Source organism: Lineus longissimus, chromosome 14 (assembly GCF_910592395.1).
Source record: "Lineus longissimus chromosome 14, tnLinLong1.2, whole genome shotgun sequence".
Lineage (NCBI taxonomy): Eukaryota > Metazoa > Nemertea > Pilidiophora > Heteronemertea > Lineidae > Lineus > Lineus longissimus.
In genome coordinates this window covers 6,662,516-6,689,820 of record NC_088321.1, presented here as the reverse complement: position 1 = coordinate 6,689,820, position 27,305 = coordinate 6,662,516, and the positions used below count along the sequence as shown (strand labels likewise).

Below are 27,305 nucleotides of genomic sequence, written 5' to 3'. Positions count from 1 at the left end.
TTACCCAAATACTAAGACCAAATGCCTGTTGACTGTGCTTTAAGAGAGACTGGCGCCATGCCTAGAGATATGACTGACCCCTATTGGCAAATTTGTATGACTTTATCTTGCCTACCTAGCTGCTGCCTATAGTCTCCCTTTAACTGCGGAGCACTTCAAAGTCGATAAAATGCCATGTTCCACCTTTTAATGTGTTCAGACCGCCATTTTCAAAATAATCAAGTCAGGACACTGCCTTCTAGTCTCATAATAAATTTTGCTTTCCTCAATAATAACATTTCTTCTTCTTCAATGCTTTCATCATTCCAAACTTCTCCTCCTCTGACTTTTACAGGGGTACAGTCATGGCAATCAAAACCCAAATACTGAGACCAAATGCCTGTTGACTGTGCTTTAAGAGAGACTGGCGCCATGCCTAGTCTCTCTTAAAGCACAGTCAACAGACACCAACCCCCTCAGACTCAGAAACCACAAACGCCCAACCCTTCCTGCTACCTTAATACTTCTGGATACTGACTCCTTCATGAATGCCTTGCGAAGATTCATTGCGCGGAGGGGTCAAGTACGGAAAATGCGTTCTGACAATGGCTCAAACTTGGTTAGTAGTGAAAAGGAGTTGAAGGCGGCCATTAAAGGATGGAACACTGCGCAGATCAGCAAATGCATGCTCCAACGCAATGTTGACTGGGCCTTTAATCCTCCTTTAGGTTCACATCATGGAGGTGTACACGAGAGACAGATCAGGACAGTCCGAAAATGTTTATTTGGTGTGCTGAAGGAGCAAAGTGTAACTACTGATGAAGGACTGAGGACAGTCATGTGCGAAGTAGAGGCCATTATCAACGATAGACCAATAACAAGGGCATCAGATCAATGTAATGATTTAGAGGCACTGACGCCTAATCACTTATTGCTGATGAAAGTCACACCAAACTTGCCGCCGGGTTTGTTTGGTAAGGATGACAATTACTGTCGGAGGCGTTGGAGGCAAATCCAGTACCTCGCGGACCTTTTCTGGAAAAGGTGGTCCAAGGAATATCTGACCTTGCTTCAGGAGAGACAGAAGTGGTCGTCTGAGCGTCGAAACATCGCCGTCAATGACATTGTGATTTTAGTGGACAGTCAAGCACCACGCAACTCTTGGTCACTGGGTAGGGTTCTAGAAGTGATGCCTGATAGACATGGGTACGTTCGCAGTGTTAAGGTCAAAACTCAATCAAATATCTTGGTCAGGCCAATCACAAAACTGTGCGTTATCTTAGAAATGGACTAAGTAACACGTTGGTTGATTGAAGGATGAAATATCCAGGACACTTTAAATCTCTAAATTGGGTAGTGGTGTTTTTAAGAGTGTTGTAATAAATGCTTATACCTTATATTGTATTGTACTTGAATGTTTTGTGAAGACTCACAGTTTATGAGCATTGAGTTTAATTTGATAACCTATAATGTTTAAATGTTTTGGTTAGACTAGGTTCAATCTACTGTTCGGTATGTCTGTTAGAGACAAGTTTAGTTTGGTGGTGAACTATATTTGACGCGCGTCTATAGATTCTGTTATCAACTAAGTTATGGTTTGTTTCTTGGAGATCTGATCAATCTTCTTGGGCAATGTTTGTGAATTAATGGTTTCTGAGACATTTGAAAGTTGTAGCATTGAACTAAAGTTTATCGCTGTTGCCTTGTGCAAGTAGTTGTTTATGCCATGGTTATCTGGGACTATATTTTGGTATTTGGGATCGTATTCTATGTTGAGGTTAAATTGATTGTCTAATGGTGATGTTTTGGAACCTTGCATTGTGTTTTTCTTCCCAAAATTGGACAAGTTCGTCCCTTTGCTTTATTATCGTTTCTTTAACATTGTATCACTCACTAGGTTTCAGTGAGTTGTTGGTTCCTAAAGATCACTTTAGTATTAAGCAAGCTTGCTGTTTGTAATATCATGTACTTGTATGTATCTTGTCCTTAACTACAGATTTCATGTTGAGTGATCTCTGGTCTCTGGTGTTTGAGTGGTCTCTGGTCTCCGGTCGATATTTGTTTGGTGCAAACTTAAAATGTTGTTGCTATTATTGTAATTGTGTAACACTACACAATTAGGGAGCCGGTATGTAATGGCCATTTTACATTTTCAGTTTAAATTTCCCACACTTCAGCACTTTGTAAGGGACATGGAACCCTAAACTGGTTCCCTGTCCCATCTCTATATTCCAGGTCACTTTAGTCCTTGTTTTTGGTTGGGAAGACCCCTTTCTGCCTTCTATTCTGTTTTTAGTTCAACATTTCAAGTCCTTTTCTAGATTTATCTTTCTTACTATGTCTTTATTTCTGTGAGGAGCAGTCATTTTTAGCCCTCTAACGCTTGGTAAGTTTGCACAATATGTATAGAAGCTATCTAGGCCATTTGAATTATATTTTGTACTGTATTTAGTTGGTTAGGAAGGATTTATTCAGTGCCTCTCCTGCCTGTTGTCCTCACCAGCATTTTCAGTTGTGTGTAGGCCCACACCATGTTGTATTATGTAATATTGCTTTAAGGGTCAACTGGGGTGAGCCCTGAAGGACTGTCCTTTTTTGTTATTTAAATTGTGTCTCCCTGATCTAATAGTTTAGTCAGGTGATGTTTTTGTTTACATGTGGTGGGGAATTTGTGTCCTGTATGATACTGTAAAACCGTCCAGGGGACGTTGTGTCCTTATCTTGTCTCTGGTCTCAAACTTCATTTAAATTTGGATTTTCTGTTTTATGTTCACGAGATTTTCTCCGGCTTGTGCATAACCTTCTCTGGTACCCTTTATATCTTTTACACCTTTTATATCTAAACAAGAAAGTGTTTACTATATAATTGTCTCTGGTCTCTGGTCCCCTTTCTGATTGTCCTGTGATTTAGATCTTGTTATCATCTTGTGATTTGCATTCTTTGTCAATTATTTGTACTTGTGTTTATTTGTGCTTTTCCTTATTTACAGTAAATCTGCTGCTACTGCTGCCGAATCAACGACTTAAGAGTTTTTTTTTTTCTCTGACCGCTCCCACATTGGACAGTTCGGCTTTCCAGTTGTCCCAAACTCGTTGTATCTCCGGGAGAATGTCCTCATCCCAGCTTATCTGCAATCTCCAGAGATTCTGCATGATGTTCTTTGCCTTTAGAATAACCGTATAGATGAGTCCCATGGGGTCAAAGGGGGAACTGAGTGTTGACAGGACACCCCTCTTTGTTGCCGGTTTCTCAGCTAGTGTTACACTAGACTTAAAAATGTCTTGTTCCACATCCCATTCCATGCCCAGTGTCCGATTTACTGGCGACTTATCAAAGTTCAAATCAACTACTGACGCTACTCTGACAGATTCTGGGACAGACATCATGACAGCCAAGCTGTTGCTTAGCCATCGCCGAATGTGAAATCCACCAGTAGCTACTATTTCACAAACTTCTTGGATCCTGGCTATACCAATGTCATCAGTGTCTACCGAGCCTTCTTTGTCGTCTACATAGAAGGACTTCAGGACTGCTTCACGAGCTCCCTCGCTAAAGCCCGTGCAGTTTTTTGCCGTTTCCTTCAGTGCAAAATTACAACATGCTGGCGAGTCACTGGCACCAAAGATATGTCGCAACATCTTGCACTCCTCAACAGGGCCATTCAAATCACGCCCTTCCACCATAATAGACTGCTTATCAAATCCGGTCCCTGCATGAGTTGATCGTTGAGAGTGACATTGCCATGAGATGCAGCTGCATCGAAAACTACTCGCACCTTTTCTGGTTTTCTTGGATTCACAACTGAATGATGCGGCAAATACCAAGTCTTGTTAATAGTGGTAGTCTGTATTTCTTCCAGGTTTCTGGCATAGCCTTTCTCCACCAACTTGGTCATGAACTCTGTTTATTTCTTGTGTAACTCGGGATCCTTTTTCAACTTACGTTTCAGCGAATTTAGCCTAGCTTTCGCAGTGCTCCGATTGTTGGGAAGCCATAGGTCGTCCTGCCGCCAGAGCATCCCTACTTCAAATTTACCATCAACCAGCTTTGTGCTCTCCTGAAGAATGTTCATGGCCTTTCTATCTTCTACAGACATCCAGGGGCTTTCCTTCACACCAAAGCTATCAAGTTCCAAAAATTGTGACAACTGACTGACCATTTCAGTTTTGACATTACCAGACGTGTTGACAAAGTTTACACCAGTTGTACCATTTTTGGGCATCCCAGTGGGCCCAATGGTGCTCCATCAGAGGAGAGTTCTGACCGCTGTTCGTTCACCCCTCCTTCCAATCCTAGAGTCAATATGTACCAACATCTAATGGATGTTGGCGCTGATTATAAGAGTCACCTCCGGGATTTCCACATCTGGAATTTTGATATCTTTCAGATGGTCCCACTTCCGTTGGTCACCAGGATGGACAGAGTTAACGGTCAGGCCTTCCACTGCTCTGCCTCGAATTAGGACTCTTCTCATGGGGTTACTTGCCCCCTCTACTTCGAAATTAACATGTCCGATGAGGACAGTCCCGATTCCTGTCATAGTTTGGATCTCTATCGGCTCATATCCCGCAACATGCAGGTGTAATTCTCTGCCACAGATTTCTTGACGAACGTGTCCTGGCAACATGAATCAAGCAAAGCCAGGGTGGTGATCTGCGCACCGTTTTCTCCGTTAACCTTTATCGGAACTACTTGAAGGGCCACTCCATCACTGTGACGTTGCAATATGGTGTGCACCCCAGTAGAATTGGCATTTACTACTGGTTCTGCTACTTGTAGTGATGGATTGGTGTTCCCGGTAATTGTGTATCGGTGTAGAAGGGTAGCATGTTTGCGCTGGCACACCTGACGCTTTAACCTTGCAGTCTGATGATACATGCACTTTTTCAGTTAAAGCAAAGCCGGTTTGTCCGAACAAAGGAGGCCCGCTGCTTCACATCCTTTAACTTGAACTGCTCACAATCAACTAACTTATGGCATGTCCCACAATCGGAGTTTTGCAAACTGGCATAGTTGGTGCTGGTAGCAAATGTAGATGTGGTAGCTCTAAGGTTTTCCTTCTTAACCACAGGGGTTGGTCTGCCTGGAGTTGTTCTTGGTGTAATACTGCTTGTATGATTGTCCCCCATTTGACCAAAGACAGGGTCACTTACTGCATCAGCAGCCTGCTCAATAAACCTAAAAAGTCTGTCTATACCGGGCAGGTTACCCGTGGTCCGCTTGACACGTTGTGCCTCATCTCGCCACTTTACCTGGCCATTTTCTGCATGTTAGACATGTTCATTTCGTCTACAGCTTTGAGACCCTTCAGAGTCTCAAGCAAGGTTCTCGACTTGTCAGCAAAATCGCAAAGTCCTTGCACATCGTTTGTGGCAATGTTGGGGCCCCCTATCAGTTTTTCTATACAGGCCTCGACCACTACATGTGGTTCACCAAAGCATCTCTTTAATGTCTGTAATGCCTGTGCGAGACCACCCGGGACTCCATCGAATCCGCTAATGGCCCGTTTGGCCCGCCCATCGACGAATTGCAACAGTCTTGCCATCTTCTGGGCCTCGGTAAGATTTTGCGACCCAACCATAGTTTTATACCTGGTTATAAACTTGTACTATTCAGTTGCATCGCCAGTGAATTTGACAATCTCCAATGGAGGTAGCGCACTTTCAAGTGCTGGGGATTACACTGGTCATACTATCATTTGCCCCAGTCGTGAAAGACGTTGTTTGACACAACGAAGAGCAAACTAGTTCCTTCACCGCTACTAACAGTTCACCCTCAGCTGCAGGGGGAGGTGCAGGTGCAACAACTGGCTGTGTTATTGCATCGTTATTCCACGTTGAGTTCGGCGGTTCATCGTCTGCTTCCTCCTGACGTCTTGGCGTCCGACGTGCTGGTGCAGCAGCGGCTATGGGACTGACGTCCCCGATGGTAATTTCCCGTGAGAGATTGGCTATCTCTCTATTAAACCGGTCCATCTCCTGCTCAGCAGCTTGCGTCATGCCGGTCGCCATCTTCTATCTTCTCTTCGATTCGTACGGAATGATTTTCACAGTGGCGTCCACAACGGACGTCTTCGGCGGGTATCAAGACTTAAAGGAAAATGACACTCAATGTCTCAAGTAAGATATACTCTTTATCGAGGTGAAACTGTAAAGACAAATGATTGCACAGTTTTACAACACAATACACTGATGGTGTCAAACTTAACATAAACTAGAGGCCTGGCGGCCTGAATAGCTGCGCTGGCGGAATTTAATAGCAAGGAATGAGATGAATGACAATAAAATGTAGCAAGTAGTATATGCGAGTACCAGAATGTAGGTTTATGGTAGATAGGGAGATGCGGACAGACTAGATGGAATCAAGCTTAGACAAATGGGGCCAAATTCATGAAGGGCGTTCAGTTTAAAACAGGGTTTTTACTGAATAGACAGATTCTGGTCCTTCATGTAAATCTTCACAGAATATGAATAGGCCCTATAACTAATCAGGGAGAAGTACCACACGTCTAATGAATTTGGGCCCTCGGGTGGATGACAGTTGTGAAGGTTTTATTTGAACTGCAGTGAATGAAGTAGTTGAGGGGTTCTTTTTTCACATCAGCTCTTCAATACCTTCAGTGCCTTTGCTCCAACTGTGTATAAGCAGGCCAGTGCAAAACTGCTCTTTCAATACCTTTAGTTGGATATCATTAACGCGACTGCCTTCCTCTAACGGTGTTCAAGTTGTTTAGTGAGTCATAAAAGTATATCAGGGTAAACCTACTCTTAAACACTTTTAGTTTGATATCAAACGCGGATGCACCTTTCGCTGTAACCGTCTCCAAGTTGGTCAGTTGGTAATGAAAAGGGGTTAGCACAAACCTACTGTTCATTATATGTGACTTTAGTTCGATACCAAACACGACTACTTAAGTTATAGATTAGGATGGTAACACACGATCCTGTATCGATGATGAACTTGACCTTCGTGTCGTTGAGATGTCCATTAACGAATAAGCCACTATCGGACACAGGTCCTATGCGTCTGACGTTGGCATCATTGGTCTTAGTAACTTTTTGGTCTTTCAACTTTGTTTGGTTCTTAGCGTGGCGATTTTGACAGGTTGGAACAGTTTTTAGATCTTGTTGAGGCAAAGGGGGACTAATCTGTTGTTTGCTTAGGACCGACGGGCTCCCCTCATCGCCGGCCTCTGGTCGTTTCCCTGACGCCGTGGTTCGGTGCATTCATTGCTGTAGTGTCCAAGTTGGCCACAGTTGTAGCAGACAATCTCGCTCCTGGGCTTCTTCCTTCTCTGAGTTTGGCCAAAGGCGAGTTGGTTCAGGGCTTCCTGGATCTTTTGCATGTTCTGGGTGTTGGTCTCTAGCAATTGAGTCAACTTTGTTTCGTCTTCCTTGGGGTTTACATTGCGCACAGACTTGGTCTTTCCATCTGCTTCACCAGCCAATTTGCGGTAACCAGCACTTTCCTCAGCTAGGGCGACAGCTTCTTCTAAACAGGAGGGTTTCCCCTGTAGGATCATGATCTTCAGGTCATTATCTGGGATTGCAGAGATAAAATCTGCTTTGGCAAGGCGCTCCCTCACATCATAAGGGCTGGTGTCGTAGGCTAAGGCGCTCAGCTTCTTGATGGCACGTCCTAAGTCTCTGTAGCTCTCATCAGGTCTTTTCCTACGGTTGCGCAGCTCGGCTAGGTGTAGTTCCGATTGGCGGGCAGGCCCAAACTGGCAATCGAGGGCATGGACTAAATTATCGTAGTGCTCCAACTCGTGATCAGGTAAGCCGCACGCCACCTCCAATGCGGGACCTCTGAGTTGTGAAAATAGGCGGTTTGCCTTCTCCTCCTCCCATTCATTTATGTGTGAAATCCTCTCAAACATGCGGTGCCAAACTTTCCACGACTGTTTGTCTCCACTGAAGGTTTCAATTTTGATCGGCTTATTCCAACTCTTTGGCATAACCGGGCTGGGGCCATCTCCTGCAGCACGCCGTGAAGGTGGGGTAGGACGGTGTGTCCTAAAGGTAATCTCTTCCTCTTCACTATCAATTGGTTCGCGGTCGTTATTTTCGGCCATCTTTGATATGGTCGGAATCTAGAACTTTATCCGGCTTTTTATTAAAAGAAAGAAAAACGAATTATTGTCTGGTCTTCTCCATCAAGGGGGCTGGTTGGAACCTCTTCGTCTTCGGCCGGACGGACCATTCTTTCAGATGTGCATGGAAGATCTGGAAAATATTACTAAGTGACATCCCACCGCTGTCACCAATTTGTGTCCATGGCCTGGTACACTCGGGGTAGCGGGGAAGGGGAAAGGACGTTGGAATGGTTCATCCTTTTACTACTGATCATAATGGAAGTGAGTCTGTCGTCAGATGGTTCGAAACGCGAAGTTCCTGATGTGCTTTCATTTGATAGACACTGGTATCCCTAAAGTTGACATTATTGTTCTCTGTTGACATAATTGGTCTGTATGAAACCGTCAGTTCTGCACTCTGGTGCTGGTCCACGGTCGGGCTGGTACTGGAATGGTCACCATGTGGTAGGTGCTAGGTTAAGCATGACTAAATCTGGTCTGGTTTATGGATAGATCAGGGATGATCTGAGTCAAGCAGGCCTGGGTACGGTACGGCCGCTAAGGCTGAGCTGCGTACCTTGCTAATAGAACGATCTGACTAGTTTGATACCAAGATCAAGAATGAAATCCTCCATCCGAGCCCTGCTTATATACCTTAAGCCAGGTCCTGAGATCGTGGCGAGGGCCAATGAGGTGCCCGGAAATCGACCACGTGATGCCAAAAAACCCTAAATTTCCCCAAATTTTGAGACGAATGCTAAATTAAAACTGTGATTTCGCCCAGAACAAAGTGCGACACCCTAATGAGGTATATAATTTCAGAATCTGTACAATCCAAAGGGTATAATGGAAGGATTAAATCAAATTTCGTATGTACAGATTTGGCTAAACAGGACTTTGAAGGCAAAATTTCCAAGATTTCGAGGGATCGTTTGCCGCGCTTTTCGTCGTAAAAAGTGCGAATTTACAGTATTTTGCCCAAGTTTACAGGCAGATATCCCGAATACCACACATACGATTTTTCTCAAATTTGGATATCCACATCGTAAGATATCAAATATTATACATACAAAATGCGTATAGGGTGTCGGATTTGCAACAAAAGTAATGAGAAATATTCTACACATGATGTGCAAGACAGGGGCCGTATCGCACTTTACGATACATGGAGAATCCACGTATAAATACACTTGCAACGACGTTGGACGTCGGAACGGAGAACGCGAAGGGCCACACCCAAAAATCGGCTCAAAGTTCTCAAAGTCACAGGTTCGACATCCTAATCACACAAACACAACTAAGTTCATAAGAGATCAAATATTAAGTTCCCGAAGTTTGACGAAATTCGTATGTAACGTTTTGGAGAAAACACGAAAGTCGTACCACTTTCGTTTTCGAAACCTTGTTAATTTATGCGCGATTAGCGCCCCGTACATTTTGTACCACGACGTCCTTGCATCGCGGCTGTCGGCCACGTGAAGACACGCTCTCAAAAAGTCCGCAAACTTTCTCAAAATTTCCCGATTTCTAAGTTCGACACCCACAAATGGATACATACATCATATTCGTCAATCATCGGAGCACATTATATCAAAATATAAGAGGATTCGTATGTACAGTTTATGAATAATCGGCCTATGAATCACCGATGCAGAACACAGAAGGCGTGGTTCCAAACCACGTGCGGCCATATTGACGGAGATCGCAGTGTTGACATCGTACAGGCCTTGGATTTTCGCGTAAAAAGGTTAGAATTCGTACATGAATCATGCTCATACTAATACCTAAGACAAATATATGTATATTTAACCTAATGGATGCATTACTAACTCATGATATTGACGTGAAGTGAGATCTTTCAAGCTCCGAAAGATCGTTACCGTGGGAGGCCTAGCGCCGTGCAGAATCAAACTCGGACACATCGGACTTCAATCAAAGTTCGATAATTCGCTTCAAAGTTAATATTTCAGACCACAATGGTTACGGAAAAGAAGACAAGATCGTACTCCAATAGTACATGATTAAAATCAGTGCATCTCTTTCAGATTCAAGCATAATTTATAATTTTTTTTTTAGGTGTTTACAACTTTACGAGTACTTTTAGAGATGCGAACCTCACGACGCGACGGTACACATGAAAAATCAATACTCAACATGCACGTATGCATGACCAGTGTACACAAACATGTTATACTGTAAACTCCAAAACGATACTCTGGAGGTCAATACATTTGACATTTCAGACTTAAACCACAAAATATGATCTTAAATCCAGGATAGTACTGTAATGCTAATGTGTTTAAAGGGACACTGTATATTGAATTTCTGCAGGTCAAATCAGGGACTGAATTCTGATTGAGGGGAGTGTAAAATATAGCAAAATTATTGCTCACCTTGAAACAAATTTTGAACTACTGGTGAGGTAAGGACAAAAGGGTAGATTGGGGGTGCATAAAAGGTGGAATGGACAACAGGATGGGGTAGTCATTTTTCTGATAAGAAATTTACCCAAAATTTCTACAATTGTAAATTGGCCATTTTGGGGAAATTGTAATTGCTTGGACCTACATCAAACCTAACACTACATGACACAATACCATGCTCTTTATCCATCTTTCCTCCACATGAGGTGAGCACAATGGCCCTGGCCATTTCATTCACCATTTACTTGCCCGACTGTCCGGAATATCATATCAAAATTTCAGATTCACAACCCCAGTATTTGATGCGTCGCGGTCAAACATTGACAATTTAACTGCCAAAAGGCTTAAAAAATCAATTGTGGTCTTGTCTCACGTCAACTTCTTGTGAAGCGATTCCCCATGTTTGTTCATCTAGCGTTCGGGTTTGTTTTGATTAGGTCGATGTTTATAAATACAAAGAGGCTATTCTTATAACAAAGTTTTGTCTGGATTTCAAAGTCATTCTCCTGTAGTTGTTATAATTATTTATGTGTAATAGATAATTTTGAATTATTACGATTATTTCATTCTGATGATTGGGAAGAATTTTTTGCAACAACGTTTTGTGTATAAAATGTACTATGGCGTTCATGTGTGTTTTGATCTTCGACCTTGACTCAATGACTGAGCAAATTTAACGAGACAGAAAGCCAAAAACGGTAACACTTCCTATGTAAACAAGCTACAGGAGTCATTCTATACTGTGACTTTTCAAATAACAGTAGTCATGGCCGATTGTACCTAGCAGATCAAGAGAAAATACGGAGAAAACTCACCCTGGTTTTCTGTCAAAACGTATACCGTACGTAGATAAACTGAGCGCATGAATCTGGGTTTCTCTACGTGTCTTTTATCGGCAATATTAATAAGAATTAGACAAAATAACCCCACAAAACGACATATTGACATTGAGAATCAAAATATAGCGAAATACCACTTTCTAACAGCTCGTTATGAAAAATTTAGATTGGAACTATATTTTGAAGTGAACGTACACATTCTATATACATTCGCAAAATGGCCATCACTTTATCAGCCTCGGCTGCAATGCCTTAGGCTAATGCCTTATGTGTAGCGCGTTCAGTACATTACAGAGACAGGTAGGATCGATGCTGTTTTGCCACTTTTGACCAGACGACAATTTCCAGCTTAAAATCTGCCAATTACTGCCAATTACGGGGCGTTTAGTCTTTCTGCTGTGAATAGCTATAATACTATCGAAACAAGAGTTCAAAATATTGGTATCCTGGCACATTTTCTGGCCCAGCTACAGCAAATTCGGATGAAAGTGCAACTATTTTGCTGGAACTACCTTCGGCCAGCTCCAGTACAAACCATGAGCTCCGCTGGAAGCCAGCGTACAAGGAGGATACCGCGGTGACGTCACATCACGTGATCCCGACCCATATTAGTGATCGCTATGGCCAATCGGATTCAGTCTACTGACAGCACCAGCACTGAACGCATCTCCACGTCTCACTGTCTGGTGCGCTCCTGTACACAAAAACACCAATAGACATGAAATATTGCAATACCTAGTATGGATTCTTCCTGTGTAAAATAAAATTTACAGAGCAGATTAACTTCCACGAATAAAAAAGACGTTTGGCGTGGCCAAAGTGCGGAAATAATGTCTCCGCTAAAATACACTACGAAATACACTAAGCAATACACTACGCAATATACAGTAGAGATGCAGTTGAGTTTGTTATTGTTTTGACTTAGAAGCCCGCCCATATCATAATATATTCATGTATTCATGAAGTATGAACTCATTTCTGTCCCATACAACTCTAAGAACAGTCAATTTCTCCTTAAATCATCACCGAAACCGCGATATCCGCAGGAAGATTTCGTTCTAGTGTCCGAAAATGCATGATCTTACAGGGGCGCTAACTCGACAAATAGAGGGGATCTATGGGGATCTATGCGAGTTTTAGGTATTACAGGTCTCGAACTTGTAAAATCTGTAAACATGCCTCCAAATCCCATTATAAAAATGAAGAGATTGCCCCATATCTGGGAGACTGTTTTGAAACCATCGCTAATTTTGGAAGATCGGTGCCGGCTATTTGGTTTAAAAAACCCTATTTTTCCCCATCAAAACAGCACTTTTCATTATTCAAATGATAGCTTATTGTCTGAAGACTTATTTCATAGCAGAAAAGTACTAATAACTCTGACTTGATGCGAAAAATCTAACTTTTTTGATGACTTGATTTTCCCTTGGCCGTGGATCGAGTTTGTTTACAATATGCAGCGCCATCTTGGAAAAGCCGTGACGTCACCGCGGTATCCTCCTTGGCCAGCGTAGAAAAAGTAGGCGCAGCAAAGTCACAACCAGAAGACACCACACGGTGCTGCCATCTACGAGGGACTACATCACCTATTACTGTGACAAGAATTATGCCCCAATTAATGCAGCGGTCAATCAGATGGCTGTACCCCCCCCCCCCCCCCCGGGTCAGCGGTCGACACGCACTCGACGTCGAGTTTGTGTCGAGTGCTGTGGTGCCTGATTATTTTCAAACGTCGAGTTTCTGGCGAATGGGATTGGGAAAGGTGTCGAAAATTCGATGAATATCTGGGGTAGCCGGATTGTGCAAATGTCGAGTTTCTGTCGAGCAATAAACCACAGGAAATAAAAATTAAAAGAAAATGCGGATCGTCGGCTGACGCACATGTTACGCACAGAACCGGAAAGATGGCTGCCGGCAGCAAAAGGTTGCTGGTGATTTTTTCGTTCGGAACCAGTCTCATTCATTCATATTACTGAGACTGGTATGTCACGACATTTCTCTCGTCACGAACTAGATTTGGGGGCGTTGGCTTCCGGTGTCTGGTCACGTGGTTTATCGAGTTTTTCAAATAAAACATTAATTCCAAAACCGATTTCGACAAAAGAATATTAGCTTACTTAATCTGTAATGATGAAATCGACCAAACTCGAGTACTTACTCCAAGTATTTATTGTGAAAAAAAACTCCTTTTTGAAAATGAGAAGGGAATTCGCAGAAATCCTCGTGACTACAGAATACCAGAGCGTTCAGTATTGCTCAGTGTAGTGTACATCAGCTGTACATTTGGCTTCCTTCCTTATAGTGAATCGATGCATCCCCCTCGAGCCTCCGCTAGCGCGCCGTAGGGGCCAGGTTACCTGGACTAATTTTTGTAGTGTTTACGACGGTTTTTTACAAAATATGTTGCTCTAACAATGAAATGTGAATAGACTTAATGTCTGTTCTCCCCTTCGGGCATGGTGGAAAAATAGTGAACTCTGATCTCAATTGATTTGGTGAAAAGTGAGAACCTGATGAAATGATGCTTGGCAATTAGTGAGAGAGTTCTGACCCTCACTTTTTTTCCAAGGGGTGAATAGGTGTCGAGTGTCTGACCCCCGGGGGTACAGCCATCTCATTGACCGCTGCATAAAGCATGAAACAGAAGACGAACAATGCTCCGATTATAGCCACTACCATAACAATAACATAAAACATTGTAAGCAATCAGGTCTCTTCAAAACAACATTTAGGGGTAAATTAACTTGATAGGGTCACGTGACCATAAAACCCGGGAAACACTACGCAGCATCCATTATTACTTGGCATTGTTGCCCCTTTGGCAACCAAAATCTCCTCTCAAGAGGTATAATTATATAATATTATATTTCTATGTATCTTTAACATGACTTACATCACTGGCTCCCAAGCTACTATCTTACTATCTTTTCATGCAAAAACCTTAATTTTTGCTATCCAATACAGCGGGAAATACATAAATTCGTTTTCATTTATCAAACAATGCGTACTAGCGTGGTCATGTCTCCTCCAGGACCAATTCCCAGAGGTCCAGTAGCGACATCCTGATTATGATGTCTTATGCAAAATAGACACGACAGTAATATACACCTGGCGTATATATTGGCGTTGGTCGAGGCTCGGAATCAATAATACACTAGTTTGTTAAACTAACAACAGGTGGCGCGCGCGTGTCATGTTTGCCTGGCTTTGTCGTTTTCTTCGTCTTTAAAGTACTATATATGTGGTTTAATGGACACTTTTATAATATGCACTTTAAACGTGGTTGAGTTCCATCCTCAAATATGATGTAACGTTTGAAGTAAAAAATCTGCGCGATCAGAACAGCCGTATTATTGCAAGTGTTTGCTAATTACGGGAAGTGCGATCCACTAATATGTGTAGATTATATTCACTCACAAATTATAATAATCACCGAAACAATAAGAAAAAGATACTGAACGCTGAGGGTTTTGAACCCCGGACGCTGGTGTGTTTGGCCAGTGTCTTTACGATTAGACAACCAGGGCCCATATTCATAAAACCCTGCTAAACTAGCAGCCGACTAGGCCTTAAAAGACTGCCAAGTGCCTAGTTTGCTGCTCCATAGTATGCTGCTTTTTTTCCTGTTCATAAAACCCTGCTAAGCAAATTCCAAGGTAGTTGTCAACTAAGATTTAGTTAGTTGTTAGCTACACCCTTGGCCTTTTCCCAAACCACAGAACACAAGACGTGTTAGTTTCACTTTCAATAGGGGATGGCATGTGAGCATTGTATGTGTGCCTTTCGACACCTGAAATAATTTGTAACTCCGAGCTAAACGGACCAATTTTGATTCTGTTTGCGGCGTATGGTTGGAATTGCATATTATTTCCCTATTGGCATATTTTAATTTACAGGCAGAAACATGTCAAAACTAGTATGATTACGATGATATCCTAATTCGCTTAAACTGTCAAGATTTCAAAATGTGATAACGCTCAAATTTATGGAATATGTCAAGGGGGAATGAACAGAACACAGTTGCATTGAAAAATCTTGAAATATATAAATGATAAAAGTATCAATTCTTTTGACATTTTGATATATCACGAAAATTAAATTAAGTATTTCTCTGAATATCCTGTTCTCTTCTCATCACAACACGCAACTTTGCCAGCTCCTGAATTCATCTTGCCTCTGAATCCAATGTAGAATTGACAACATTAGTTGCCAACTAGTGACTTAAGAGGTTCCCCAGAGCACCTCTAAAGTTAGCAGACAACTTAGCACTAAACTAAGCTTAGCGGGGTTTTATGAATAACACTTAGTATTCAACTACGCTTAGTTGGCAGACATGGTCAAAAAAATTTGCCAACTAGGCTTAGCAGGCTTTTATGAATATGGACCCAGGATTCTCAGAAACGTCGGGGCGATCTTGCATGTATAGCTAAGGTGCCGGGCTTAGATGGCAGCACCGTCTATTACCTTTAGCTTGCTAGCCTGGCTAGCTATTGATGACGTGCCCCATTAACAGGACGTAACATCTATTTTAAAATGCGTTTCCAAAGTGAATGCATGAGGACAACCCATTTGAGTCGTATATCACTGGAAACGCAAAATTCCCCTGATTCTGCAGGATGTTAAATCGGGCATTTTGTTTCTTTAAATAAATCATAAGCGTCGCATTTGCTCCTGGCTCTGTTAACCATCCCAAATGGCAATATTGCCAATTGGGCCGGACAATCACGAAAAAAACCAAATATTATACATTTCGTCCTGAACAATTCTTACAATGACTATTCTTCCATGAAAGACAGTTGGTTACGCTACACAAAAAACCCCAAAAAAACGAGGGTCAACCATTGAACTTTTGAGATATATTGAATTTTGCACAAATCAGCGAAAAACGCACCAACTGGCACTGGACGGCATTTCAACACGGGGCCGACGCAGATCATAAGTTCAGTGTACACATACGTCGGTAACAACTGTAAAATGCGTAGTTTCTTGTAAGCCGCCTATTGAGTAGCGCTCTAGGTTTCAGAAACTCCAAAAAAACATGTCTTTGCCAAAACAACTGCTGAATCAACACTGACATACTATGAGGACCGAGAAATCAATGATTTTAGGAACTACTGTGAGGGGAGGGGGGGGGGGGGGGGGCATGAATTTAAAAAAAACCTCCCTAATGAGACCTTAATATCCTGAATATTGATAAAAGAATTATCTTCTTGTTGCTCTCAAAGGATAACCTTCTTCTCTTGTCGGAATATTTCTTTCTCCCGTATTTTCTTCAAGGGAAACTTACGCCCAAAACGGTTATGTTCACATTTGCCGCTAGAAGTGTCGATTACAGATTCATGTCTTTGGTACAATCAATTCCCCAATGTCAAGTTCCCCAGGTTCGATTTTACGTCTGATCTGTCCTTTTAGATCGAGCGCTGATGTTCCTCTGGGGATCATCAGTGGCAGAGTGGTTAGAGCGCCGGTGTAATGTTTTTGAGTGTTTCTGTTTTTGAGTGTTTCCCCTCATTGTTTGGGAACGCTCAAAAATAGATTGACGAGTTTTTCTGTGTATCCCCCCTATTGAAAAGTCATGGTCTCTCTAGCTGCCTATTGTTTGGAAACACTGAAACATGGGGAACAACCACAGATGTTACACCGGGACGTCGTAGGTTCGATACTCGGCCGGATCAACACTGTTTCATCTTTATGTCCTTGGACTAGCATCCTATCCAGGGGAGTAAAACTCCTAGTCGCTTAATGCTACGGAAACCGGGATAAGCTTCGGTCGCTCTGGCTCAGGCAATAGCCCAGCCAGCCAGCTGATCTTTTGTCACAGGAATATTCCGTTTGACTCTTCTCTTCTCTCTCGTGTCCTTCCCTGATACCGTCCACATAAATTCCGTTGTCCCTGCGCTGCGTAATCTTTTAGGATGTACCGACTTTTCGGAGAGGTGTTCATAAGTGCACTCCAATTCACTATTGCTCCTGTCGGTTAACTTTTTATGTCTGCGTGAAATTTGTCTCGGTAAAAATTGTGTCCTGAAATCTAGGGGTTAAAGGCGGCGTGGTTTTCTGTTTTTCACGTTCCTTCTGGACTCGCTCGGTCGCCTCCTCCATGATCTAAACTTTTTTTTTTCGTCAATTCATTCATACCCAGCAAATGAGTAACCACATGCGAGCAAACAAAGTGCGTCATCGCCACTTGCCTCTTTAACAACGGTCATCAACTGCTTTCATACTTTCTTTGAGATATCGGTATTTTTCTTTTTCAAATAACTTGATTCTGTTCTCAGATCTCAGCTTATTATGTGCGCAACATATTGTGCGTTTACATCAAGGGATGTCGGAGGGACGCGAAGTTATTCTCGATAGGTGATGCCACCATTAATTCATAAGTTCTTTACGCGGATAATACGAATGAGCATGCGTGGACTTGGAAATTTAAGGTCGTTCATCATAATTAATGATCAGGACACCCTGGGGGATATGTTGCCGAAAACTTGACGAACATAGTTCGTTGATGCGGTGATGAAGGGGCGATCGCCTGAACAGAAGGCGGAAGGGTTGCAAAGTTCACATTCAGACCACTGCTTAACCTTTGCATTCACCTCAAATTCACAAATATCAAACACAACATACAGGAGTCTCAGCATGCAAATATGCTTTTTCTCAGAACGAGAATTGTTAATTATCAACTCAAATCTGTGACTGGTTGCTTAATCGGCGTTAAAGACAGCGGAAGACATCGATCATCTCGTCCGTGCTTGTGTGGCTCGGATCGATGAGGAGAGCGGGGGATCTGTTGTTGCTGGAGATTGTTGTCCTCCATGCCGCCTCCGGCGAAAGTCTCTCGGTCAAAAATGGCTGTAAGAACTATGGAACGAGGGGTCTCTGACCGTCCTTGTCCGTGGAATAGACCCTTGTGATTGAAGGTGGCGTCAATCAGTCAGTTGGCCGCGGCCCCATTTCCGCGTAATTCTCTCTGCGCTATGACGTCACTGCATATCATTACGAGCTCATTATCGCGTACATTTAGGCGTGAAAAATATGAAGTCGGAAATCGATCCTAAACTTGCCAAAATCTTTCTAAATGACATGTAAACGGAACATATAATTCTAGATGAAACATTAATTAGTAGTTTCATTAACAAAAAAGTGTAAAAAGTCCTGAGGTTTGCTGTTTACGTGACTTTGAACAGCGGTCGTCGCCCGAAAATTTGCAATTTTTTCACGTAATTTTGTTGAATAAATGCACCTAACTCATCAAAAACATCGCGCGTGCTCAGAAGTAATGACTGATATTTATTGTTATATGTATCTTTGACTGAATAACACGATAGTAAAAATGATTATTTCTGCCGCACGGCTAGAAAATACGTTTAAGTTGCCTCTGATTTTTGTCAGAAAATGTTGCAGCCGGATTTAGGTTCCGACCACACCCGAAGTTGAGCCGAAGAGGCCCGAACACTAGGATCGCCACCATCGCTACAAAACGTGTTCTAGAATACTGATTATGAAAACTTGTCCAATAGCCCATCCTGCCGTCCCATCCCTCCTTTCATGAGACCACCATTGCCCAAATTTAATGACAAAATGATGCAAAGAAGAAACTTAACATTAAAGATAACTAATCCTCTCTTCTGCATCTTGAAACTCTTTAACAGTGAAACGCTAACATTGAAACAAGAATACCAATAACAAACAGACAGTCAATTGTTGAAGGATGTAAAACACAATGCCAAATTCAAATTCTTGCAAGTGGTGCTGTTGAACTTTTCAAGTGGAAGGAATCAAACTTATTTTCATTCGTGATGTTATTTGCTAATGATTGTTTACACCATTCAACAGCTTGACATGTTCATCAAACCCGATTGACTGGAGAAGTGAAAGTATTAGCTGAAAGATAAAGCAGATTTTTCCTGAATGACAACAGCCTGGATGTACAATTACAACAGTCAAATTGATGACAAACTTCAAGTTAAACCAATCACAATCTTGCAGGAAGATATAGGTTAAGTATACACCTTTAACACTGGCATTGGTCATGCTGCTCAAATTACATACTTTATCAGCTTTTTGGTATTATCTTTTACTGATACAGCAACTCTAAAAATGAGATGATGGCAAGTTCTGTGCGCGATGTCTGGCACAAAATAACTTTTGTGGGGGTACTGATGAGGCTATTCACGGCTTTATAAGCATCATTGATGGCTTGGAAGCCCGTTCAGACCCTGGCCAGGGTCAGGGAAAATAAACTATCCATCCAAAGGTCGTCCAAAATTACCACACAATGCCTATTATTGAGCCATGTCACCTAGTAGGCCCTGGTGTTTTGGACCGTGAAGATCCACATTGTAATGTGTATATGATTTCTTTTCCTGAACTATGGCAGCCTTTTACCGGCAAATCTGGCAAAAAAAGTGCCTTAACATAGGCAACTAAAATTACCAAACAAACAAAAGATATATCATTATGAGAAAGTTTATTTTCACAGAGGATATACAGAGAAATTTCTGAAGAATCAGCCGGATTGCCCAACAGTAGTAGTAGACATCTCAGTCACCTGGATCTTTTCGGAAGTGAAGCATCATGGCTCATGCTTTACTGTTTGAGCACATCCACACAAATCGATAGTATTCCTGGTCAATATCAATGACGATATGGTGGAACACATGACATACCTCCAGTCTCATAACATAACAATAACATAACACTCACTCAGTCACTCACTGTCGCTCTGACATTTCTGACGACTATTCTACCAGTAGCTTTATCAAAAGGCTCAAAATCATCTGGTCATTTGGCCACAAGTTGTAGAAATTATAGTCAGACTAAGCATATTCATCAACAGAACTCAAACAGGCTACCATCATGCCATTCTCACTTTTAACCACAATTTTTTTGAGACACGCTGTGCATTAAAATATTTTTACAATATCGCGTCGTGCACGCAATTGCCGCGAAAAACGGCTTGATTAACATCACGTGATCCAAAACGTCATAAATATTAATGAGATTTCTTCGAAAAATCACCAAATTAAGTGCCAAAAAAGAAATATTTAGGAAACCGGGTGCTCAAATGTTTTAAAAGATATGAATTCATTTAGGATTGGTCAACCACTTCGCAAAAAATCAATTTACCAAATATCGCCGCAAAGCTGGAAAATATCTTTGAGTGAGGTATGTTCAGCGAAGATTGCGAAAATATCATATTTCGAAAAATTGATCAAACTCGGTTGATTTTGCTTGGAATTTGATGAAATAAACACCAATTTTTTCTTTCAATAACTAACAATTTCGCCATCTTTGATCAATCGCTCTCCCCGAACAGTCGTGCATGCTACAGAGGTTTTAGTCTCTGCCACAAATATGGCGCGAATTAGTATCAAATTTTTACCGATAGGTGACAGTAGCAGCGCAACGCAGAGAGAAACGCTCTTTTGGCGCTGCGAACGGGGGCGCGGCCAACTGACTGCAATCCTGTTTCTTTACCATTGCATTATCCTGACGTGTCGCAACGTCACCAATGGATTTGGTGACGTAGGGTTAACCCGTGACGTCACCCGCGGTGGAGAAAGTGAGATTTAACCGTGGCGTTGCTGCTAACGCCGATTGAGCAACCGGACCCTGGGTATTTGGCAAAAACGAACACTGACCAAATGGAATTGGCAAATGTTGATGTTACATTTATTTGTGGTATAAAACAAAAAGTATTAAATCATGGCGGATATATGGAATTTTGATGACATACATTTAATATCACTGCCCAATAATGATGTTTTAAAAAGTTAGAACCCCTAAAATTTCATGACCTTTTATGAATATACTGTATACAAAACCGGATTAGCCATGAGGAGTACAAAGTGCCATAGTATTCCAATAGAGCGCGCATAGATTGATTTGCATATATACCACTAAACCAACACACATTGCTCCTCCCACCCACTGCTGTGAGATTGCTGATAGGACTAATGACATATTGTAAACCATCGATAAATGGAAAAGTCATGTAATATGAATGACATGTCATTTCATCAAGCTCTTAAATCGCTGTTCGTGGCCATGCTGGCTATCTCAGGATTATCTAATAAAATTCCTTGAAAGGCCACAGATTTGTCATGCTTTGACATATAAGGTAAAATGGGGTGTTTGTAGCCCCGATCTAATTGTAACCCCTGGCAATGTTTTTGATTCAAATTCAAGTAACCATGGAATTATTCAGCCAGCCCAAGTATGGATATGAAAGAGGTGACCCTTGAGTATCACAACATAAATAGCTTTGGATTATGCAACATGTTATGTAAGAGCTTTGGCGATAAGAAGTAAAAAAATCAGACACAAGCGCAACAAAAGTTGGGATGAAACTTTTTACAGGTATGACACTTACAGAGCATTGATATATCTGAAATTTGGTGCAGGTGATCAGTATTGAGTGTGGAGAATGTTGTCTGCTGCATTTCATGTAATCATCAAAAAAAAAATTCAGATACACTTTACCTTCGGGGTATTTGCAGCCCATTGGTTCGGGATATTTGTAACCTCTATAAAAAGTTCAATGTATCCTGTCATAAATCATGAAATTGGTGGGTTTCTTTATTCTTATACCTGAAGTATATTATTTGATCATCAATCTATCCGATTTAGATACAGTGTTAACCCTTTATGTACCAACAATGATACATGAGGTTTCATATTAGTTTATCTGACATTATTTCGAAATAATGTTGATATTTTGTCTCTCAGAGGCATTGTTTTAGATTGAGTGTCCTAAATTGCAGGCTAAGAGGTTGGAAAGAAGTGCCACTTTACAAGATACAGGCCGGTTTTAGTGAATCTGCCTGGAAATCTCTTGCGTAACCAAAGTTATAGGTGAAAAAAGGGGCTACAATTACATCATTTAACCTTAAATTTGTAGACCTATGCCCATGTCTGTACAGTGGAACCTCCCTTAGCGGACACCTCTCTATTATTGGCCTTCAGGACAAGGTGGGTCCAAAACTGGTTCCTTTTAAAACCTCATGATTAACCCCATCGGAAAAAATTGAAAAAGGTGCAAATAAAATCACCATTTACATGTAGGTGATGTTTTTATGCAAAATGCCAGCTTCTCCTAGCAATGACCCTAATTCACGCATTGATAAGGTTTTGGGCAGAGAAAAGCCAACAGGTTAGCTTATTTCTTGCATCAGAAAATTCTTTTGTTTCTCATAATTTGGATTTGTCAACCTGAAAGACTGTTTCATTTATTCAATATTTATTACTGACCCCAGATATATCTTTGATAAGTTAGTAAGCAGCATTCTTTATTTCGTTTCATATTTTAGGTTTCGATAGACTTTGGACAGTTCTAACAATACAATAGAAAGGAATGTTCTGTCACTGTTCCAACAAACATCACATTTCAATGGTTACCTGGCCTGAAATGATTACGGGATGACGGATAGATCACGGTCATGATCAATTATAAACTGACACACCTGCATCAAATGGGTCTTATCCACCCAATACTACATGTACACACTACAAAGTTTTCACATGTATTACTTGTAACCTTGTTGTTGAGAAGTAAAAGGAAACTAATCAAAGTAGATTCTATTTTTAAACACTGTGAGCTGTTATTGCTAATTGGCTCACCGTTAGGGGAGTCTATACGATAGCCCTGTGTCCGTCGTCGTCGTCGTCGTCCGTATCCTGTGTGGCACGTTTCTTAACCGCTTGTGCTATGAACTTGAAACTTTGTACACATTATGACCTAGGTCACATGACCTCTGACAGCCAATTTCGGTCTGGTCTGATTCTTCTAAAACCAAAAACTTAAAAAATACGATAACTCGTTTATTACTGATTTGTTTTTGCTAACACTTTTATGGTGGGTACCACTCGAAAGGATACATCACATATCATACGGGTTTTTGATTTGACCTGCTTTTCAAGGTCACATAGGTCAAATGGCGTCAATTGGTCGTTTGATTGTAACTATGGCACGTTTCTTAGCCACTAAAGCTATGAACTGAAATTTGGTACACATGACTCCCTACGTCATGTTACCTCGGACAGCGAATTTCGATCTGATCTGGTACTCAACTTGGCCACCAGGAGGCCAAAACTAAAAAAGGGAAAAAGTGCAATATCTCGTTTATTAGTGACTTGTTTTTGATGATATTCTTATGATACTTACTCCAAGCAGCGATACATCACATGTCATACCGACTTTGGTTTGACCTATGTACTATACATGTACAATGTTTCTTAACCTGGAAGAATTCCAAAGCACCAACTATCTATACGGTGAGCAGAATGGCCCCTAGCTGTTTCATTTCCATATTGCTATCCACCCACTTAATTGGCTTAAGCTCTACCATGGCAACACTCATTACTTATTCATGTGTGTGTTCACAGACAGCGCATAGGGGGATAAAATAACACAACAGGACCATTGCCTCAAATTTTGGCTCAATGTGCACAGTGTCATACAACATTGTGATTATAATGACAAATTTGGAAAAACACCTTTTCGGTGGACCGTGGCTTTGGGATTATATTGTGGCCGGGTGATGGGTGGGTGTAAGGACACCAAGTTTTGCAAAATGTATTATTGCACATGTTCTCCTTAACTTACGCAGTCGGTCAACCGGCCTTATGAGTCTAATATTTTATGACTCATATTCTATTCATAATTTGCAAATTCATATTTTGCAGGGAGGGGAAGGAATGTACGAAGGAACGTGTCTTATGACATTCATGCCGTTTATAGATATAATAATTTTCACGTGAAGTTTGCAAAACTCGATAATGTTTTGGCGTGATTCATGGCCACCTAGCAGGATCTGGGTGGTATCAAATGTGGCGCCACTTCTGGTGACGAAACTAAGTTACAAGCCCTGCATGAAAGTGCCCGAGAAATTTCCCTTATATAGTTAGATTAAAGCAAGTCACGTGACCCGATGAGACAATCGCGTCTTGTCGCAATGAGCCCCATGGTGTCGGAATGTCTAGTGGATACCGACGCACAGCGCTGATAGATGGGCAAGCTTAACAGAAAGCTAAACATAGTTTAAGGTGTACCGTGGTTTATGCTCGGGCGGTAGTTTGCCATTGATGAAACGCACTTAATTGCGGAAGGTTTTTTTGCACATGTCGATAGAAGTCCTGTTTGATTATCCAACAGTTTATTTACCTTTCAGACTTGGTATTATAGAGACTGGGAACTACTTCAACCTATCAAGTTTGCTTGTGGTAGCTGACGATCACCTTGACTACAAATGCCTGATAAAGGAAATTGAGCACGTTGAGGATGCAATTCTTGATCGATACGGTACGCGAATGGCACGAAGAGTCATGTATCAAAACTATTTTAGTAACTCCTAAGTGACATTGAATTAATCTCCCCCAGTGCTTTGCAGCAAACAGAGACAGTAAAGGAAATGATAATCATAATAAATAAATAATAATCAGTTGTCGCTGGTGAAGCCCTTACTCAGGGTCCAAATACACGTACTGGGAATTGTCGCTGCAAGAAAGGAAGGGAGAAACTTATAATTTTGTGACAGAGGTTCCCGAAACTCGGGTTTATTTCCCAGACAAAATGGCTACTGCACCGCGTCTAGATTAGGCAAGAATAACGTAATAACAAACACATTTTTCCACAACAAGGCATCAGTGGAGTCGGAGCCGCCCAGGGACATGGAACAGACCATGGAAATCTAAGGCACAACCAGCAGAAGCCAAACCCCGGAGACTACAAAGTCTGGATTCCCAACCGCCCCTTCTTGTGACATCAATACCCTTGACCCCCAAGTCCAATCCATAGAGGTGACTCCACCTTACACAAGTTGTAGACAAAGACATGTTAATATACAAACATGAAAATGATTGGTTAATCCCACCAACCAGGCCGAAGGAAATTATTCCTAAACTGGCCACACCTTTAAGGAGAAATGGAATGAACAGCACTTTGGTCACAGCCCAACCTAACTCACAGGGTGAAACCATAAAATAAAGGGCGCACCTTAATCGCCCAGCAACTTGGAAACAGAGTATAATCTCACACTAGACTATCTGTAGCGGTAGCATGTAAACACTGAAACGTTTCAAAAGAAACAGGTCAAACGAAACGAGTCAAATAAATGGTCAAAACGTGAAATTGAAAATGCACTATGTGGATGTCTCGTTTTTCAAGGCTCTGTTTTGTATTTTTACCGCATAAAAGCCACAGAAATTCAAACAGAAAGCGATTAATTATAAATAGATTCACCACAGTCCGTTCAGCTCTTTCACAATTTAGATAAACCGGTATTTCCCCACGTAACCTCGTACCCTGCCCAAATATTTAGCGCTATTGTATACTTTAACGACAATAACAACGATTTATTGGAACACGTTGAATTGAACATGTCCAATTTTGCCTTGAACTCTTTCGAACGTAGCACTCAGACACGGAGCATCAGCAGATCAGAGGTCATAGCATTATTCATGTTATTCCGCATTTCATCTGGCATTTCCCTGCCCTAATTGGCCGCCATTATTGCCGAATGTGCTGGATCCACTCATTTCATTATTACAAGATGTTCAAAGCATATATTGATGCGAAACGTTAAGACATGATAAGGGTGATTGTTTAATTTTAAACGCCATAACCTTTTGTTATTTCGTCCCCAAATAGAGTACGAATCTGTGGCCGCGGCCATTTTCAGTTCAATTACACTGCGCGATCGCAATGCATAATGTACAGTGATTCGCCAACATGGAAGCCAATTCGGGCAGAGATAATATTTTGAATATTAACTCTGCTTTTGGAGATTGGCACGGGGACGAGGCTGATTTACTTATTGCGCTGAAAATGTGGAATGCCAAGGCGTGTCGCCGTGTTGCAAACAATTTACCAAATTCATCACCTAAAAATCGATCCAGACTATCAAAGTACGCAAACAGAATTATTGTAATCATTATAACAGATCATGAGTATAATTATTCAGTAATATTCATTTTTATGCTATATTTTTATTTTTGACTTGTTTCGTTTGACCTGTTTCTTTTGAAACGTTTCAGTGTTTACATACTACCATCTGTAGCACAGAAAGGGTTAATCATTACTGGACTCACAAACAGTGACCTCACAATCTGTTTTTGTAATCAAGTAAGTCCAAAACCTTCACTACAAGTTATCACCCTCACCGAAAAGCAGTGTGATATCAGTCAGGATTCAGTCAGGTTGCAGTGTTACCTCACATTTTTATGGCAGTGTTGAAATCAGTGGAAAGCAGTCATAGGGAGTGTTTTTCAGTCACGCAATACCAAAGCATACAGTTATACAGCAATCAAAAATAGAGGTTAGGGAGTCATAAGCAGTGGTAAGACAGTCAAAATCAGTGGTAAGGCAGTCAAAAGCAGTGCTCATTTAAATATTTAGGCTGACTGATTTCCACTGCTTTTGACACTGAAAATGACTCCCCACTATGCATCATGCACAGGGCTGGCAGTGGGGTTCAGTGTTAATTTAAATATTTCGCAGCACACTGAATCCACACTGAAACACCACTGATTTTGACTGCCATTTCCAAAACCTCTTGGAGGGAGCAGTCATTTTCAGTGTTAATATGAATAATTTATTTAATGGCATGCAGGCACGGATGCCTAGAAAGGTTTGGGGGACGTGACCCCCCCTGTGCTGATGACAACCAAAGAAATTGTTCGAAAAAGCAAAAACTTCTAGCGAACTGTTACTTTTGCTGTCCTATTTTAGACGGTGTGTTTGCGTCCAATATGGCAGTGATGACCTCATCTGCACAAATAGAGGACATCGCCATTGTATGATGACGTGACACAGTAAAAAGATGACAAATTCACGTCCTTGACCTACGTCATTGCAAACTTTGTCATAATGACAGTGGTCAGATGGGGTTACTAGACAATTGAAACGACACATGGCACATAGCTACTGTCAGTGATGTCAGGGATTGAAGCTAGATCAAATTGACGTCCAAATAAAGTAACTGCACGCGGCC

The 27,305-nt window shown here is 41.6% G+C and overlaps 1 protein-coding gene across 1 annotated transcript in view; it reads left to right on the top strand.

Moving 5' to 3' along the window:
* The window catches only part of LOC135499222 (uncharacterized), a 407,058-nt gene that overhangs the window by 221,641 nt on the left and 158,112 nt on the right, over positions 1 to 27,305 (top strand). Inside the window, exon 7 of the mRNA XM_064789884.1 lies at positions 24,486 to 24,616. Coding sequence (XP_064645954.1) covers positions 24,486 to 24,616 — 131 coding nt within the window. The remainder of the gene's footprint in view (positions 1 to 24,485; positions 24,617 to 27,305) is intronic.